The sequence below is a fragment of the Loxodonta africana genome, chromosome 5 (assembly GCF_030014295.1).
Source record: "Loxodonta africana isolate mLoxAfr1 chromosome 5, mLoxAfr1.hap2, whole genome shotgun sequence".
NCBI lineage: Eukaryota > Metazoa > Chordata > Mammalia > Proboscidea > Elephantidae > Loxodonta > Loxodonta africana.
The window spans coordinates 102260830-102281357 of record NC_087346.1 but is presented as its reverse complement, the minus strand read 5'-3'; the positions used below and the strand labels follow the sequence as shown (position 1 = coordinate 102281357).

The 20528-nt window shown below is 36.9% G+C and overlaps 1 protein-coding gene across 5 annotated transcripts in view; it reads left to right on the top strand.

The window, feature by feature from the left end:
• Positions 1 to 19976, top strand: part of CEP135 (centrosomal protein 135) — a 92762-nt gene extending 72786 nt beyond the window's left edge. The window contains exons 20-24 of one of the 5 annotated variants that reach the window (XM_064285770.1): positions 2203 to 2412; positions 8279 to 8481; positions 9369 to 9473; positions 13093 to 13206; positions 17657 to 19976. In XM_064285770.1, the coding sequence (XP_064141840.1) occupies positions 2203 to 2412; positions 8279 to 8481; positions 9369 to 9473; positions 13093 to 13195 (621 nt within the window). In that variant the 3' untranslated portion in view covers positions 13196 to 13206; positions 17657 to 19976. Of the gene's footprint in view, positions 1 to 718; positions 859 to 2202; positions 2413 to 8278; positions 8482 to 9368; positions 9474 to 11857; positions 12998 to 13092; positions 13207 to 17656 lie in introns of those variants that run through there. The other 4 variants (XM_003415888.4, XM_064285769.1, XM_064285768.1 and 1 more) reach the window with 4 other exon arrangements.
• Positions 19977 to 20528: the final 552 nt, after the last annotated feature.

Genomic DNA, 20528 nt, shown 5'->3' with positions numbered 1-20528 from the left:
GATTAGGCTGGACTATGAGACATAAGATGATACTGGTGAGGAGTGTGCTTCTTAGCTCAAGTAGATACATGAGACTAAGTGGGCAGCTTCTGTCTGGAGGTGAGATGAGAAGGCAGAGGGGGACAGGAGGTTGAATGGACATGGGAAATACAGGGTGGAGAGGAGGAATGTGCTATCACAGGGAGAGCAACTAGGGTCACATAACAATGTGTGTATAAGTTTTTCTATGAGAAACTCACTTGAATTATAAACTTGCACTTAAAGCACAGTAAAATCCAGTGAGTCATTAAACTATGTCCAGTCCAGTTGGGGAAGGGTGGGGGGCAAAAATGATTGATTGCCAAATTTTGGGACTTATGTGAGACTAGATAGATCTAGACTGTAATAGACCTGATAAGATTCCTGGAGAATGGTATAGAACTTCTTCCTCACGTATCAGTAAATGTAGTTGTCCTTTGACTCCATGTAGTCTCAGTAACGCGTACTAGGTCGAACTGCGGGCCTTGAAATCAACTTAGTAGCATTTTATATTTACAAAAAAAACTTTTGTTACATAAATCATGTATTTGAGATTAATTTGGTTATTTCATCCTACATAGTAAAAGGTAAATAGTTTTGTGGAACTTGCAGATCTCTGTGTATAAATAGACGCAGGTATACGTTGAGAGCATTATTATGCCTCTTATTATTGTTACATTAAAAAAATTTGTCATTCCAGGAACCAAAACCAAAAACCAAACCTGTTGCCATCGAGTCGATTCTGATTCGTAGCGGCTCTATAAGATAGAGTAGAACTGGGTTTCCAAGGAGCGGCTGGTGAGGAAATTGAAGACATTATTCCTTCTCCCTTTAAAAGAAGTTAGTATTTTTATGATATGATTTTGTTTAATAAAAATACAGCTTTTTCTATTGAATTATATAAAGCTCTAGAATCTTAAACAAGTTCTTATCATAAAGACAGTCTACTAAAAATCTCTTAATAAAATTTGGAGTTCAGTTAAATATAGAAACCGTGGATTTAATTAGGAGCCCTGGTAGCACAATGGTTAAGAGCTCAGGCTGCTAACCAAAAGGTTGACAGTTTGAATCCACCAGCTGCTTCTTGGAAACCCAATGGGGCAGTTCTACTCTGTCCTATAGGGTCTGAATGAGTCGGAATCAACAGCAATGGGTTTGGTTTTTTGGATTTAATTAATATAGGATATTGACTGTTGGTCTTGTTTTATTGGTATAGTTCTGTAGTCTTCATTTTTCAGGAAAAGTATTGACTTTCTGCAAATGTTTTCTATTAAAAAGAATATAATATATAATGAAAGGAACGTTTTTCCACCTTCAAAAGAATTCCTCAGAAGAAACAACCCTTTAATTCTTTTGTTCTTCTTCATTGTTCACGTTCTTATGTTGTACGTGAAATTTGTTTTTACCTATTTTTACTTGGTTTGTCTTCAGGAACTTTGATTAGTTCATTAATATTTGGAATATTCACCTATTTACTTTTCCGAAGCTGTTAAAATTTATTAAATCTTCACAGCACAGACTTTTAATGTTGTTTCATTTCAGTAAAGTCTATTAAAATGATTTCATTTTTCAAGTGTGAAATTCTTCCCAAAACCTAGAAGTAGAGTTTGTAGCAGTTTATATTTATTACTCACAATTTTGATGAATTTGAAATGTGGATAATTCTGAAAAATAGAATATCAGTATTTCAAATTTTGCTTGTTTCAAATTTATTAAAATTGTATGAGATTGTATATTAAGTTAAATAAAATTTAAACATGACTTCAGGTATTTAGTTTTATATATACGAAATTCTAAATTTACACTAAAGACACATTGGGAGTGGTAAGTACATGTATTACTTTTTCTTGAAAAGGCATTATTATAACAAATAAAAGTTGTAAAGGAAGAATTGTATGTAGCTTCAAAATTCCTTCATTCACAATATTCCAACACAATAATTTTCCTCTTTGCATTGTCCAGATACATGTGTTAATGCACATAGTTCTTGTGATTAATAATTATACACAATTCCTTTTATAAAGCATTATGAAAGGCCATCTTGAAATAGTAGGAAATATCCCAAGAGCAAAAATTGGTTTTCATATTTTTATAAGGCGAGGTTGTAGCTGCACAGATTCAAACCTTTAAACATATTGGGTTACTTATCTTTAACTTTTTGCCTGTTTCTTTCTCTTTTCTCAGCACATAAATGCGCATCACGCTTATGAATCTCAGATCTCATCGATGGCAAAAGCCATGTCTCGATTAGAAGAAGAGCTTAGACATCAGGAAGAAGAGAAGGCAGCAGTGTTAAATGATTTATCGTCTCTTAGAGAACTTTGCATTAAGCTTGATTCAGGCAAGGATATTATGACTCAACAACTGAATTCCAAAAACCTTGAGTTTGAGAGGGTGAGAACTAAAAAAATACTGTCATAGCACATTGTTTTATTAAGCCCTACTCTAATTGTTTTATTTATTATTCACTATCTAATATATCCTTTCCCCTTGCAAGTTACTTTTGACTACAGGATTTTGACAACTAGATTTGACTACTAGATTCTTCTAGACTTCTCTGGAAAACGTGATGAGGAAATTTGGTGTTCTCTGTTATGTGGCTAGATAGGCACTTAGGAGACTATGCATCTTCTAATTATAGATTGTAAGTTGGGGCATATCCCGATATATTTGTTTGCTTAAAAATAAGACTTGGTATTCATGCCTTTTCAACTAATAAGGAATCTAAACATTAGCAAGCAAACAGTGGAAAAGTTCGATATCATTGGTCAGAACAGGGCCAGGGGCCGACTATGAAACAGACTGTCAGTTACTCATATGCAAGTTCAAGTTGAAGCTGAAGAAACTTAAAACAAGTCCACAAGTGCCAAAGTATGACTTTGAGTATATTCCACCTGAATTTAGAGACCGTCTCAGATATAGATTTGACTCATTGAACACTAATGACCGAAGACCAGGTGAATTGTGGAATGACATCAAGGACATCACACATGAAGAAAGCAAGGGGTCATTAAAAAGACAGGAAAGAAAGAAAAGACCAAAATGGATGTCAGAAGAAACTCTGAAACTTGACATTGAACATAGAATAACTAAAATGAAAGGAAGAAATGAAGTAAAAGGGCTGAATAGAAGATTTCAAAGGGCAGCTTGAGAAGACAAAATAATGTATTGCAATGAAATGTGCAAAGACCTGGAGTTAGAAAACAAAAGGGAAGAACATGCTCAGCATTTCTCAAGCTGAAAGAACTGAATTAAAAATTCAAGCCTCAATTTGCAATATTGAAGGATTCTATGAGAAAAATATTAAATGATGTAGGAAGCATCAAAAGCAAATGGAAGGAATACACAGAGTCACTGTACTAAAAAGAACTGGTCAACATTCAACCATTTCAGGAGGTAGTATATGATTGAGAACTTATGGTAATGAAGGAAGAAGTCCAAGATGCACTGAAGGCATTGGCAAGAAACAAGGCTGTAGGAATTGATGGAGCACCAATTGAGGTGTTTCAACAAATGGATGCAGTGCTGGAAGTGCTCATTCGTCTATGCCAAAAAATTTGGAAGACAGCTACCTGGCCAACCAACTGCAAGAGATCTATATTTGTGCCCTTTTTAAAGAAAGGTGATCCAACAGAATGTGGAAATTATTGAACAATGTCATTAATATCACACACAAGTAAAATTTTGTTGAAGGTCATTCAAAAGTGGTTGCAGCAGTACATTGACAGGGAACTGCCAGAAATTCAAGCCAGATTCAGAAGAGGACATGGAACAAGGAATATCATTGCTGATGTCAGATGAATCCTGGCTGAAAGAAGAGAATACCATAGAGGTATTTACCTGTGTTTTATTGACTATGCAGATGCATTCAACTGTGTCGATCATAACAAATTATGGATAACATCGCAAAGAATGAGAATTCCAGAATACTTAATTGTGCTCGTGAGGAACCTGTACATAGATTAAAAGACAGTCATTCAAACAGAACAAGGGGATACTGCGTAGTTTAAAGTCAGGAGAGGTGTGCATCAGGATTGTATCCTTTCACCATACTTATTCAATCTGTATGTTGAGCATATAATCCGAGAAGCTGGGTTGTATGAAGAAGAATGGGGCATCAGGATTGGAGGAAGTCTCATTGAGAGCTTTTAGTATGCGGATGATGCAACCTTGCTTGCTGAAAGTGAAGAGGATTTGAAGCACTTACTGATCAAAGACTTCTATATGGATTACACCTCAACATAAGGAAAACAATAAATCCTCACAACTGAACCAATAAGCAACATCATGATAAACGAAGAGACCAAAGTTGTCAAGGATTTCATTTTACTTGGATCCACAATTAACACTCATGGAAGCAGTGGTCAGGAAATCAAACAATGCGTTGCATTGGGCAAAGTGACCTCTTTAATGTGTTGAAAAGCAAAGATGTCACCTTGAAGACTAAGTGCACCTGACCCAAGCTATGGCGTTTTCAATCACGTCATACCCATGCAGAAGCTGTACAATGAATAAGGAATACCGAAGAAGAACTGATGCCTTTGAATTATGGTGTTGGCGAAGAATAGTGAATGTGCCATGGACTACCAAAAGAACCAAAAAATCTGTGTTGGAAGACGTACAGCCAGGATGCTCCTTAGAAGCAAGGATGGCGAGACTTCATCTCACATAATTTGGACATAATCATTAGGAGGAATCGTTTCCTGGAAAAGGACATTATGCTTGCACCTAACAACAACAGTAACAACAAAGAAGAACTGATGCTTTTGAATTATGGTATTGACAAAGAATATTGAATATACCATGGACTGCTGGAAGAACAAACAAATCTGTTCTGGAAGGACTACTAGAATGCTCCTTAGAAGCAAGGATGGCAAGACTTTGTGTTACCTACTTTGGACATGTTATCAGAACGGACCAGTCCCTGCAGAAGGTCATTATGCTTGGTCAAGTAAAGTGTCAGCAAAAAAGAGGAAGACCATCAATGAGAAGGATTGACACAGTGGCTGCAACAGTGGTCTCAAGCATAACAACAATTGTGAGGATGGCACAGAACTGGACAGTGTTTCCTTCTCTTGTACCTTGAGTCACTCTGTGTTGGAACCACCTCTGTAGCACCTAAGTACAACAAACATTAGCAGTAGAGTAATTTCTGTAGCAGGACATGTCAGTGATGATCTCAGGCAGTCTGTGTTCAGTAAGAATTTGAAAGTGAGAAGAATTGCCTGGACTACCCCAAGAGCCAAGATCTTCCTGCCAGCTGGTAGAGGAGGACGCTTAGTAACTCTGATGTTCACCATGAACCTGAAACTCAGGGGCAAACATATCAACAACCATATGCTTTGTGAACTTTCTGGCTCAACAGTCACATTGCCAGGACTAAATGGAACCATGGAGATGCGCACAGATTGATCTATGAGAATGTTCATCTCAGTGGTTTATTAATAGTTGAAAACTCAAAACAGCATAATATCCCTAAATTGTAATTAATAGTTGCCCATTGAAATGACAGAATACTCAATCAACAGCAATTTTAAAAGGTTACAAAAATCTGTTCTTATTAAGATATTGAAAGGGCAGATTGCAAAGCATCATCATTTTTGTTAAAAAATATATATATACATGCAGAGAAAATAGACTGTGAAGTTACATACTAAATTATCCATGGTAGTCAGCCTGGCTAGTTTTGAGAGAATGTGACTTTCTTCCTTTTGTCCGATATATATTGAGTAGTTCATGGGGCTCTGGGAGAGATAACATGTTCCACTTCATCAAGAAATAGGGATGAGACATGAAATTGTTCGTTCTTATTGAAACAACCCTGAATCTCAGTTAGGCTTCTTTTGCTTACCATCAGTTTTTAGTATTCCAGAACTAATGCTCTGTAGGTCCAGATGTTAAAAAGGAATATATTTTGCTAACCTTAAACTTAATAATGTGTTTATTTATTCACTCATTTTTTTTATTTTGGAGTACTAATGAAGAAGAGGCCTTGAGAAGGAAAAGCAAATAAAATCCTTACCTGAATAATCACAAAAAAAAGAAGTTAGGCTTGAACAAAGACTTGAGCAGTTCATTGTTTCCTAAGTAGAATATTTTTTCCAATAAAAATCTCCAAGAATTTATATCTAACGTAATTTTAAAAGTCTGGTTAGCTGGAACTTCTCATTCCCAGACTGAGGCATTACTTTAAACAACCCAGTGTGGGTTTTCAAACATGTGTGTGTTCAGTTTTCACTCATCTAGTAGTATATTTTCTGTTACTGAGAGCCTAAAATACTGGCTTGATGATGTAGTCAAGAGTGCACAGTTTTAGTATATCAGAAGGGTCTTGTTGCTGATACCCATTGCATCGAGTCCATTCTGACTCATAGTGACCCTATAGGACAGAGTAGAGCTGCCCCATAGTGTTTCCAAGGAGTAGCTGGTGGATTCGAACTGCACACTTTTTGGTTAGCAGCCGAGCTCTTAACCACTGTGATACCAGGGCTTCTTTTTGCTGATAGGCCAGTGTAAAGATGGCATGACAGCAGCATCTGATCTACTCTTAACTTCACAAGGGGGGAAGAGAAGATCAACAGCCCAAGGCTGATTCCTATGAGGCGGAGGTCAGATATACCTCCACCCCCCAATCTTTTTACCACCTCTGACACCGACTATTCCTCCCATGGCACTCTCTGCTTCTCTGCTGAGTTCGATAATTTGTTGCAGTAGCCACACAGAACTCACAGACCATACTCACAGTTATGAGGTTTATTATGGAGCAACAGGTTACAATTACAGAATCAGGAATGACTCCAGATACAGTTCTTGGGTCAGGATAGCTTCTCATCTGTGCCCGCAGGCAGGCCTCTCAGCCCTGCAGCCCTTGGCCTGACCTCTGGCAAGTTCTGCAAAGCTCTTTAGCTCCTCTATTAAGTGCCTGGAGGTACCCTACTCCACTGGTAAGCTTCAGTCCAGTGGCGCTCAGCTCTTTTGATTCATGTGACAGCTGCTCTGCCAAGCGCCCGGAGGCACCCCATTCTGCCAGCAAACCTGCTGCCCGAGGGCACTCAGCTCTCTCACACCATGGGTCAGCACCATCTCTTGCCAGTCTCCTGGTTTTGCTGCTGCCATTTCTCTGCTGCACTTGCTGCCGCTTCTCACCAACTCACGCCTTCTCTGTTGCTATAGCTCTGTGTCTCCTGGGTCTAAGAGTTTCTCAGCATAGGGACCAAGGTCCAAATAATGCACTCCACTCCTGGCTCTTCTTGGTGGTAGTGAGGCCCCTCTTCTGTTTCTGGATTGGCTAAGGTTAGTGGGATTTCAGAACTGACCAATCTCCTTGTTAGGGTTCCATACACCTTATTTGCATGGTCCCATTCCCAAAAGAGTTCCATGCACCTTATTTCCATTATTTGTAAGCTGTCCGATCCCCTTGGTGGGCCACAAGCACCTCATTTGCATAATCCTATCCAGTCATTGTGTGGGACTCACACAAAGACTACTAGAAGGGCCATATTAAGTAATTTACTGCACCACAGCTGACCACGTTTTAGGATTTCATTGTTAATAACCATCTCTTGAAAAATAGCATGAACGAGAACTATTTGAGGGCTGGAATAGGTCTTATTATCAAATAAACCCTTAGTAAAAAATATGAAAAGTTAATTTGAAAATGAGGTATTTTTCTTATGGTTAAGGAAGTGGTTCAAAATCTTTAACCAATGCCCATGTCCCAGATTGAACTGTGTCCCTCCAAAATGTGTGTCAACTTGGCTAGGCCGTAATTCCCAATACAGTGTGGTTGTCCCCCATTTTGTGATCTGATGTGAATTTCCTGTGTGTTATAAATCCTACCTCTATATGTTAATGAGGCAGAATTAGAGACAGTTATGTTAATGAGGCAGGACTCAATCTATAAGATTAAGTTGTGTCTTATGTCAATCTCTTTTGAGATATAAAAGAGAGAAGCTCCTTGACCGGGGAAGATTGATGACAAAGACTTTCCCACAAAGCCGACAGAGAAAGAAAGCCTACCTCTATTGCTGGCACCCAGAATTCAGACTTACAGCCTCCTAGACTGTGAGACAATAAATTTCTCTTTGTTAAAGCCATCGACTTGTGGTATTTCTGTTATTGCAGCCTCAATAACTAAGACAACCCAAAATGAAGCAACTGATGGATGAACAACACTGCAGAACTCTATTGTAAGATTAAAGAGTTTTCCAGAGTAAGTCTAAAATTGTGCCAAAATAATCTTATTTTGTTTTTCCTGTAGGTTGTGGTGGAATTAGAAAATGTAAAATCAGAAGCAGACCTGTTTAAAAAACAACTAACAAGTGAGAGACATACAATTAAAAACCTTGAATCATTGTTGGCTACAAATAGAGATAAAGAATTTCATTCTCATCTATCATCCCATGAGAAGGATACAGAAATTCAGTTACTTAAAGAGAAGTTAACCCTTTCAGAAAGCAAATTGTAAGTGTCTAAATCAACCTGGGTGAGGAAGATAGCTTGTCAAAAATGTTTCCTTTTGTAGGGGGAAGGGAAGGGGAAAGTGTGAAGGGTAGTACACAACTAAAATACTTGAGTGGCGTGTCTGCTGCTTTTGGAAATTTAGAGGAGTAGTTCAAGAGAGATGTCATGTTTGGAGGTATAGGTTTGGATCTTCAGCACAGAGGTGGCCTGATGGAGTGAATGAAAAGAGTGGACTTTAGAAAAATGCCTGAATTTCAGGAATGAACAGAGGAATCAGTATGGGAAAAAGTGTTTTAGGTATTGAGGTTAGAATAAAAGACTTAGAAAAGGCCATAAGATTTGATTCTCTTAAGCGTATTGATTACCTTTTAGGGTATTGATAATGGTGTCTTTAGGATGGAGAACTTTGAGCATAATTGTTGGAAGAAAGGAAGAAACCCAGAGTAGATAGCACAAGTGGGAGAATTAGCTCTTAAAAAGAGAAATATTTCTCTTTCCAGGCATGTCTGTCTTATTTTAAATCCCATGCTTTTAACCTCTACAGTATATTCCCGGTGGCTTAGTTATTTTCAGGCTAGGCTCAAGGAAGTTGAAGACAGTTTACATCGCAGTGTTACAGTTCATGTCCTGTTCAGATTTGTGTCCCCAGAATTACTGCAGTGCCTGTCACATAGTATGAGCTCAGTTAATGTTTGTTAAATGAATCAGATGGATGAAAAGGAAAATTTTGTAATAGAAGCTCCAGAGGCTCAGAGAGTTACTTTTTCCATCCTTAAACATCACCTCCATTTGATTTGTTAATAACAACAACAAAAAATCTATAGCATATGATTTCAAAACAGAATTTTTCTTACTTATTTTTTTGATTTTTAAATTTGTTTTTAAAGAACTTGCCAAAGCCGGGAAAACACCATGCTTCGAACTAAAGTGGCGCAATTACAAATAGATTATGATGCTCTGAAAAGACAAATTTCAACTGAAAGATATGAACGGTAAGAAAAAGCATTTAGCATTAGACAATGTTTTTATTTATTCCCTATCCTATTCCAAAAAGGATTTTATATGGCTTACAAATAACCCACTTTTTTTTAGTATTAATACCTAAGAGAAATTCTTTTTAGTATTTTTTCCTAAAAAGGCAACAAGTGTTATGGAAGACAACATCACTGCAGTAAACAAAATAACAAGTATTTTATACGTGTTTCCTATAGTATTCCTCTGGGGAAAATAAGGACAGTATTTCAAAGAGTATAGATAGGGAACCAACAAGCTAAGAGGGATTCTGCTACCACCTCCAGTTGCTGTTCAGTCAGTCCAACTCGTGACCACATATGTGTCAGAGTAGAACTGTGCTCCCTATGGTTGTCAATGGCTGATTTTTTTTTAAGTAGGTTGCCAGGCCTTTCCTTCAAGGCACCTCTGGGTAGACTTGAACCTCCAATCTTTTCAGTTAGCAGCTGAGCGTGTTTACCATTTGTACCACCCAGAGACTCCACCAGAGATTCTACAGGGGTCAAAAACAATATGGTCCAAGTAGGAAGCTCCAAATACAGGTCATCATAAAGATGATGATGATGATAACAGCAGTTAACAAATATGTGCCAAATAATATATATGTATCTGGTTAATCCTTCCGACAATCTATTTTTAAGCCTGTATTACAGATATGGAAACCCCAGTTTAAGATTGTGAAGTGATTTGCCCAAGGTCACACAAATAGTAAATGGCATAGGCAACACTAAAATCCAGGCGTGTGTGTCTAATTTTAAACCCTGTGCTTGTAACCTCTACAGTATATTCCCTACAGCTTAGTCATCTTCATGCTCCCTTATATTTCAGTTCATGTGCTTTATATTGTTGAAGATTTGAATCCCCAAGTGATACAAACAGGAATGAGACCTGCTTTAAGAGTTAAAATTGAAGTCTAATTTGCAAATTAATTGTCAAGTTACTTTTGTATAACCTTGCCCTACTGTGTAAATACCATAGACATCAACATTCCTGAGATTTCATTATCAAAGAATGATCAAGTTGCTTATTAGGCCAATTTTTATGTTCTTTTATTTTTATCCATTTGCATCACAAACTTTTGAGTGATGTGCTATTTGGAGTATAAACCGAATTTGCTAGGAAGTCGATCTTTATGCTTCCAAAGAGGAATGAAGCCTGAGCTTGCAACAATGAAATGAAGGAAGTGTTATTAATTTTTTATAATTTAGAAGATATTGTTTCTGAATGTGCTGAAGTATACATATATAATGATTTCCATTTCCTAATGACAAATTCTCTTCAACTCAAGGATCCTAAACTCTTTATAACCGTTGCTGTCAAGTCAATTCTGATTCATAGCAACCCTGAAGGACAGAGTAGAACTGCCCCATAGGGTTTCCAAGGAGTACTTGATGGATTACAAATGCCCACCTTTTGGTTAGCAGCTATAGCTGTTAACCACCTCGCCACCAGGGTTTCCAAACTCTCTATAGGCCAGAGTTAGAAGTCCCTTCTTCCTTCCCCCTTTTCCCTGCCCTTAGTCCCCAAAGAAGGCTTGCCACATGACCGTGTGGTTCCTACTCCATACCATCCAATTAGGTCATACATTCTTAAAAGGACCAATACTGCCCTCCATCAAGGGGGAAAAAGTTGGTTCTTGGGGAGGGCAAGAAAACCTTAGATATTGCAATGGCCCTCCAAAAGGCCACAGTACATAAACAGATATACAGTATACCTGTGGTATTAAAATTTCACAGGGCAGAAAATAAGGAAAAAAATGTCTACAATGGCTCCTTTGTGGGATGATAATGAAAAAAGTTTGAGAGACACAACTAGGTAGAAATGCTGGAAAACCCTGGATACTGAAAAACTCAAGACAGAAAAAAATCTAGACCGTAGCCTGAATAGCCCAGAAAGGGGTGACAATACAGTCACTGTGCTCTCTGGGTTTAGACTCAGAAGGAAAGCAGTACAGATTCATTTCTGACATTTGGGAGTTTTGAGGCAGGAAGAGGGCTAGACATACATGCAGGAAGAGATGAGAAAAAAAGGGCAGAGGAGGGAACCTACCAACTTGAAAATCTATACTCAGGAGTGAGTTGGGTCCTAGGGCTTTAGTAAGAAGCGAGTGAAGTGCAAACAGTACATGATCTGCCCCCTACACTGCAGTACAAATGACCGTCTTTGAATTAATAGGAGGAAGGTGAGTGAATATATGTGCCTGAGAAGGGGAAGAGGGTTGTCATGTAAGGTTGATCTGACATAGAACGTGTAAAACTGCACACACCTTAGTACCCAGCCTTTCTAAATTCAGCTTAGTGTGATATAAGAGCCCATTATTACTGACAATGCCTCTGCACAATAGTCCAAATATTGTTTCCATTAGGGCCAGGCACTATGCCGAGTACCACGAATACCAAATGAATGATGAATGCCCAGGGAACTCAGTATGATGAGGAGGACACATACAGACCATTTAAAAGCAGCATGGAACTGCAGGTACAGAGATGGGTGCAGGATTTTATAGGAACATTGATAGATGATATCTAACCTAGTCTGGAATCAGTAAGGGAAGATCAATTTAGGGCACTTGGGGTCCCTGTGGAATGTGCAATAGAAACATATATGTCTGGAGCACAGGGCACAACTGAAGATGTAGATTTGGGAGAGCTGTTGGCATACGTAAGTATTTAAAGCATGGGAAGACACCAACATTTAAAGTGTAGGCAGAAGAAAAGGATCCAGTAAAAGGACTAAGGAATGGCCATATATGTAGAAAGAGAATTAGGAGAGGGTAGTGTGTCATTTTTTTTTTTTAGTGTGTCATAGAAGCCAAGAGTGGTTAACAGCATCAAATACTTCAGAAAGGTAAGTAAGTTAAGGAATTTGCCTGTACATGTACAGGCACTTAATTTTTAAGAATAGATAGAACAGGTTCGTGGTATATTTTTAAAAAAATATTAAGGTATGAAGAAGAAAATCAAAGCTATCTGTAAGTTCTACCTTTTATAAACACTATTAACATCTTAGAGTTTAACATCTAGTTATGTATTTGTGTGTGTGTGTGTTTGTGTTGTCTGTACACTTAGTATCCTGTTTTATAACCCACTTTTTCACTAAATGTATTATGAGCCTTTTGCTTCTAAAATATTTTAATGACGACCTAGTGCTGCAAACGGTTAACACGTTCGGCTGCTAACTGAAAGGTTAGAAGTTTGAATCTACGCAGAGATGCCATGAAAGAAAGGACTGGACAATCAACTTCTGAAAAATCAGCCATTTAAAACCATATGGAGCGTGGTTCTACTTTGGTACACGTGGGATTGCCATGTGTCAGACACTGGAAACTGGAACTATTATTATGCCTACAGTTACAGTTTGACCATAATTGCTTTAAATAATCTCTTAAATTCTTAGTCTTTTGAGTGAAATATTTATCAATTACTCAAAGATCATACAAGGACATAGAACTTAAATTTAGTAAAAATACTAATTTAGTAGAAAATAATTAGCTAATAATTTTTTTTTTTTTTTTAATATCAGTAACAATACTTCATATTTGTATAGCACTTTACGGTTTTTCACAGTGTGTTATTTCTCTTGTTTGATCTTTACCAACAGAGAACGAGCAATCCAAGAGATGCGTCGACATGGCCTTCCTACACCGCCCCTTAGTTCTACCCTGAGGTCTCCTTCAAATTCTCCTGAACTTAGAAACTTATAATTATCAGAAAGGTACGTGTGTGTGTAATACCAAGAACAGGCAATACTGATCTGTGGTGATAAAACTTTGTGGAGGAAGGGGAGATTAGCTAGACGAGTGTTCAGGGGAGCTTTCTAGGTTAGTGAAAGTGTTCCATGTCTTAATGTTGCTGCCTGCAGAGGTATATACAGTTATCAAAACTCATTGAACTGAACACTTAAGATTCGTGCACATTGTTGTGAGTAAATTATACCTCAATTAAAAAAGAAATCATCCATAGTAAAACGTTAAATGACAATACAAGATATTACAGGGTAGTATTTGATGAAGTACCAAATTCAGGGTATAAGCAGTAGGTGGGAAAAGTGAATAAAAGCATAGAAACGGGAATGCCCATGGTGCAGTAGACTCGGTCTGGCAGGAAGGGTAGATTAAGGGGGAATGATGAGGGGAAAGTTTGGGAGGTAGAGGGGGATATATAGAATATACATTGAATATGTTGCTAAGTTGGAGATTGCAGATTGATTCTGTAAACCAGGAGGAACCACTGAAGGTCCTCCTGTGTATAGGACATGTACAACAGTAGCATTGTGACGAAAGTATTGTTTGTGGAAGATTAACTTCACAACTGTGTTTGGGCCAAATTGAGGAGGATAGAAACCAGAGGTAGGAAGACGAGTAAGAGGTGTGGAATGAGGGCAGTTTAGGATCAGTATAATAATAATTGAAAGCTAGGACAGATTATTTTAAATTAAATGATCATATTCATACAGAAAAGTGGTATATCATATGTGTATAGCTCAATGAATTTTCACAGATTGAACACACCTATGTATATGTATCCTGCATCCAGTTAATGAAGCAAGCCACAAGCATAGATTCATTTTGTCTGTTTTTAGACACTTTATAAATGAAATCATACACTTCTGGCTTCTTTTGCTCAACAGTACATTTGTGAAATTCATCCATATTGTCGTATGTACTTGTAGACTGTTCAGTCTCGTTGTTCTGTAGTATTCCATTGTGTAAACATTCCACAGTCCATGTATTCATTCTGTTGTTGGTGGGCAGTTGATGGTTCCCAGCTTGGGCTATTACAAATAGTGCTGTAATGAACATCCTAGTACCCATGTGTTGGTGAGCAGATGTGTGTGTGTGTGTTTTGGATGTATACTTAGGAGTGAAATTCTGGGTCACTGGCTATGCATATGTACAAGCTCTAATATTACAAATATGCCAAAACAGGTTTCCAGAGTGGTTGTAGAGAGGTGGGCAGATTTGACTGAGAAAGAGTCAGGTTTGCCAACTCATTGGACTGGGAATGAATGCAAAAGAAGCTGAGTCAGACCCAGTCTTCGAAAGGTGAACAATGCCTTATTGTAGACAGAAATAGTAAAGTCAGCCTTTTTAAAAATTATGCATTTTCTTGCCTCTTCCAATAGAAGTACATAAAGGATAGTTGGACGTTTCCTCAATGACTCAGAATCCTCATTGTGAACATTCGTTCTATGCTGTGCTTTAACATACTCATAGTCGCTATGAGTCAGAATCCACTCGGCAGCACCTAACAACAGCATACTGATATCCCAGGGGTTATTGATGTTCGTAGGAGCCCTGGTGGCACAGTGGTTAAAGCACTCAGCTACCAACCTAAAGGTCTGCAGCTGAATCCACCAGCTGCTCCACAGGAGAAAGATGTGGTAGTCTGCTTCCTAGCCTTGGAAACCCTATGAGGCAGTTCTACTCTGTCCTGTAAGGTCATTATGAGTCAGAATCGACTCGTCAGCAACAGGTTTGTTTTTGGGTTATTGTTGTTTGTAGAGCCTAGGACTCTACTAAGACATTCTACTAAATAATTCCAGATGGCAATGTTTTTGTTCAAAACATTTTTTTCCCTCTTTCACTTTGAGGGCCACTTATGCAATCACTGTGACCTCATAATTTCTAAGCTGCTTTGTTATTTTGCGTATGATTATTTCTGTTGTGACACATCTTCTCATGCTTGATTGATAGCTGCATTTTTAGATCAGGATTTGGCTAAGTAGGGTCTTTCAGCCAACTCCACCCTGCTGCCTGTTCTTGTAAGTTAAGTTTAATTGGAGCACAGCCACACCCATTTGTTTATATTGTATATTATTTTTTTTCCTACAACGGCAGAGTTTAGTAGTTGCAACAGTGACCCTGAAGCCTCCAAAACCGAAGTTATTTACTACCTGGCCTATCACATCATGTAGCCTCTGAAAAACTCATATGTACAATTGTGAGAGAATAAGAATAAAAAAGGAAATAACTCCTTGTCATTTGTTGTTAGCTGCCATTGAGTCAGCTCCTACTCAGAGTGACCTTACAAAAATTGGATTGACCTTGTAGACTCCTCCGAAAGGGTCTAAGAGACCCCTCGGAATTCCCAAACTGTGTTTTGAGAACCACTGGTATAGAACATATGGATTGCAGCAATTCCTAAAGTAGTGATGAATTAGAAAACTTCTACAATCATGAACAAATTCAGAGTATGCTAATAAGGTCGTTGGTTGGTTACCCATTCTCAATCATATATTCTGAACATTGTCACCAAGGCTTCCCCATAAGCACTCAGAAATGAATACTAAGCCCAACTATGAAGGTTTCCCAACTCTAAAACCATTGTCTTTACAAGTGATTACAGTGTCTCTGTAGTAGTTAAAATATATAATCCTTTTTTTTTTACATTTTAAAAATTGTGTGTTCTGTATTTTTAAGATATACTTTTGTTGTGATTATTGTATCTAGTACATACTCAATGAGAAAACATAAAATACAGAAAAATGTAAAGAAAACAAAAATCACTTTTAATCCTACAACCCAAGAAAACAAAAAAACCAAACCCAGTACCATCGAGTCGATTCCGACTCATAGTGACCCTATAGGACAGAGTAGAACTGCCCCATAGAGCTTCCAAGGAATGCCTGGCGGATTTGAACTGCCGACCCTTTGGTTAGCAGCCGTAGCACTTAACCACCACGCCACCAGGGTTTCCTACAATCCAAGAGATAACAGCAGTTAGCATTTTGGTATACTTCCTTCCAGTATTTATTTAATCTATAATAAAAATGCATACCCATTGTCGTCCAGTCTATTCCGACTTATAGCATTTCTAAAGGACAGAGTAGAACTGCCCCATAGGGTTTCCAAGGAGCACCTGGTGGATTTGAACTGCTCACCTTTTGATTAGCAGCTGAAGCTCTTAACCACTATGTCACCAGGGTTTCCAATTTAACAGATATGCTCAAAATCACTTTTATGCTGTTTGTTTCATTTTCTTCTGTTTTTTCTTTCTTTATATTGTTATGAGTGTTTATTCCCATTAATAAAAACATTTTCAAAAATTCCATTTTAAAATAGTGATCTAACAGTTCATCGTATGGGTATTCTGTGATTTATTTCATCATTCTCCTTTTATGGGACATATATTTCCAAGTTTTTTCTCTTATACATAGTGTTTTGTTTCAATTTTTGACATGTCTGATAAATCTTTCTAGATTGAGAGGAAGATAATTACCTTTTCAGTATTTCCTTTGTGAGCTTTTTCATATTTTTATGTGTGTGTTTTAATTGCCTAAAGTGATTAGATTGCATATTAAGGTAACACTATTAGTCAAAATGGGGAAACCCTGGGGGTATAGTGGGTAGGAGCTATGGCTGCTAAGCAAAAGGCTGGCAGTTCAGATCTGCCAGGTGCTCCTTGGAAACTCTATGGGGCAGTTCTACTCTATCCTGTAGGGTCGCTATGAGTCGGAATCAACTTGATGGCAACGGGTTTGGTTTTGTTTTTATTAGCAAAAATATTTGACTACCCATAACATGCTATTTTAAGATTCAGACAACATAATTTATGGTACTTGTATATAATTTTATGAAACTAAGACATCATGGAAACCCTGGTGGCATAGTGGTTAAGAGTGACAGCTGCTAACCAAAAGGTCTGCAGTTTGAATCCACCAGGCACTCCTTGGAAACTCTATGGGACAGTTCTACTCTGGCCTATAGGGTCATTATGAGTCAAAATCGACTCAACAGGAAAGGGTTGAAGACATCATACTCTGCCTTCTTTTAAGTAATTTTTCTCAGTAACATGCTATACTAGATTATTCTAGTCACTGTATTTGTATCATTCATTTAGTATGTTTATAATAAACGCACACGTGCATAAAAAAATAAATATAATTTAATAAGAGCTCATACAATAGTTTTTATCCTGTTTGTTTTGTTTTCTGGGTTTAATGTACTTTGTAGGTTGCCAGGAATATCTTTTTGAAGTATAGAATGGTACATAGCAACTATTCAATGTCATATAACCCAAAAAAACCAAACCCAGTGCCGTCGAGTCAACTCTGACTCATAGCGACCCTATATATATATATAAAACTATATATCTATTAAAATATTGCTGAATTTCAGTTTTTCCGTGACTATATTGAGTAACTTTATCATTTTTCTTCCCAGTCACCTTCTCCTCCCTTTTCAGAATAATGGCTTTCAGTAAGTTGGCTGTATGGATTTTTAAAAGGACAGAATAGAAATGGAAGTATTTGAAGTACTTGGTCCTGAAAATCATGAACATTGGCACAGATTCTACCTCTGTCAACTTTTCTTTAAATCAGTGAATATTTATGTAAAAAAAAGTTTGAAAATAATTTAATATCCATGTGTATATTTTCATATATAACAGAACAAAGTATGTATTAATAGTGATAGCTGTAATATATGTATTTTTATTATTAACTGACTTAAATTACTCCTCAGAGTGTGTTTATACTGCGAATTAACGTATTATTCATATTATGCTTTGATAACATGTTTCTTAATGAGCCATGATGTATGTATAAAATATTTTTACAATCTTTGTTTTTAAAGTGTTTTTGGTTTTCATGCCTGTGTTTATAACCTATATCTTTAACGCATTCCTGAAGAATTACTAACTTTGATGCTGTTCCATCACATTTAACTTATCTTCTAAGTATAAAATTAATTATTCACAGATTTACTGTGTGTCATCAGGGGGAATATATTTTGGCCTAGTATTAAAATAGACTTAGCAAAAATCTTGCTAAAATAGTGATCACCGTATATAATGTATTATTGTCAATAGGAAGAACTGTGATGAAAAAGATACATTTATGTACTATACGTAATATTATTTTGGCTATCACTTGGACTCTTCACATAATACAGATTCTGTCAAAGTCAAACTAAAAGCTGTATTCAAAGTTTTTTAAAACAATAGAACAGAAATTTGGGACTTTTTTCAATAATAAAATTCCTCGGTGTATTAATCTAAAATTTCAGAATATAAAGTTATGTAGGGTAAATAAAACATTTTTTAATTTATTCAGAGATATACAATAATATTCGTTTTTTGCTTCTAAACCTGTATATTATAATTTATCAGTCTCCCAAAATCATTTTTAAATACTGAACTGTGGCATAGAAATAGAAAACAGCTTTTTACAATTAACTTTCAAAGTTGTGATTTTAAATAATTTAGGTTATGTATGGGTGCGTGTCCACTTATGTTAATAAGAAAAGAAGTACAAAGTAGAATGTCAGATACAGAAACTAATCGTGTTTGAGCCATTGAGCCATACACATTTGAAGAAAATCCTGTTCTAATAAATTTCATTATGACTGAGAAAGAACTTAAACACTAACGTAGGGAAGTGGAAGAAGAGTCAGAACAATTATTTTTGATACATTTTGTTTCCACCTGTGTCTTAAAAAACTAGAGTTTGTGTGTTTATCTGGGAACTCATTTTCTAAAATTAATAGCCTTATATGTTCTGGTTATGGCCTTTGCAATAATTCAGTGGATAATTGGATGTGGTGTGACTTCCTTTTCCACCATCTTTGTAATTTGAGGTACCCCATCTCCTTTGTGTGAATTTATGTATTATAGCAAAATATAAGAGCAGTGTGACTGCAGTGTCACATGGAAAATCTTTTAATAAATATGTAAATAAAATAAATATTTGTTCCCACCTTTTCCCCCAAAGCAATATTCAAACATATTTTGTTAGGTATTTTATTTTTAATTTTTTCAATAATTTAAAAATATCTAACTTGCCATAATTGTTATTTTTATAACCATGATACTATAATTTTTTTAATGGGTTTTATCTCAAAATACTGAATGTTCTGACCTTTTATAGATATTGAAAGTTTTGTTTTAAATAATTTTAAGTAATGGAGCTTGACATAGATTTTGCAATAAACTGTGTAGTTAATTTTCTTTCTTTCAAATAGTTTCTTGTGGATTTTACATTAACAATATTATTTAATTCTAAAATTGAGTAAAAATTTACTCAAATCAGACTTTATCATGGTGGGATATGGAGGGATATGGACATTAGGTGCCAGACACACTTTTTTACTGATTTTATTTTTTTCCAGTTAGTTCAAAATATATGAAGTCAAAGTTTCTATTAGTAACCCTTCCACAAAATGGTTGAACAGGCTGTGTGTGTACATTTTTCTCACTTGCAAATGCTCTTTGTGAGAACATTAATTACCATTGGATTAAGCCACCTGCTACCCCACCTTACTGCAGTTCTCTATCACACATCTGATTTCATACTACCCTCCTCAATTCTTAGAAGATTTTAGCACCTGGCTTGCTGTCTTTTTTACCATTAGTTGTGTTATCATTCTTTGTGTCATTATCTTCTTGGACTAATGGTTATCGACTGTAGCTGCATGTTGGAGTTACCTGGAGAACTTTTTTTTAATGGGAATCTCATGGCTGAATCCTACACCAGACCAACTAAATGAATCTCTAGGAGCAAGGTGTAGCTTTTTTTTTTTTTTTTTTTACGTTCTCTAGGTAATTCTGATCTGCAGCCAGGGTTAAAAATGCAAATTCAGCCCACCTAATTAACTTCATGACCCATTTGTGGAACTCAACCTGTGGTTTGAAAAATACTACGCAGTCTTGTCATTGCTTCCAAAATCTCAATTTCTAGCATCCTACTCATCTCTCCTGGTTACTTCATTTAATATACTTACTCCAACAATGATTTTATTCTACCAGCATCTACAGACAATTGACCCTACCACCTCTTCTGTGTCTGTAATTCCATCATCCTCACTTCACTCTTTAACCGCACAGACATCAGTTTTTGCATATGCCCTAAATTCCCTGTCCCTCTGAACTGTGAACCCCAATCTTATTTATACCCAACCATGCATGCTATGCATCTGAAGGAGCTCTGATGGCGCAGTGGTTAAAGCACTTGGCTGCTAACTGAAAGATCAGCAGTTCAAACCCACCAGCTGCTCCATGGGAGAAAGGTGGCAGTCAGCTTCTGTAAAGATTTTCAGC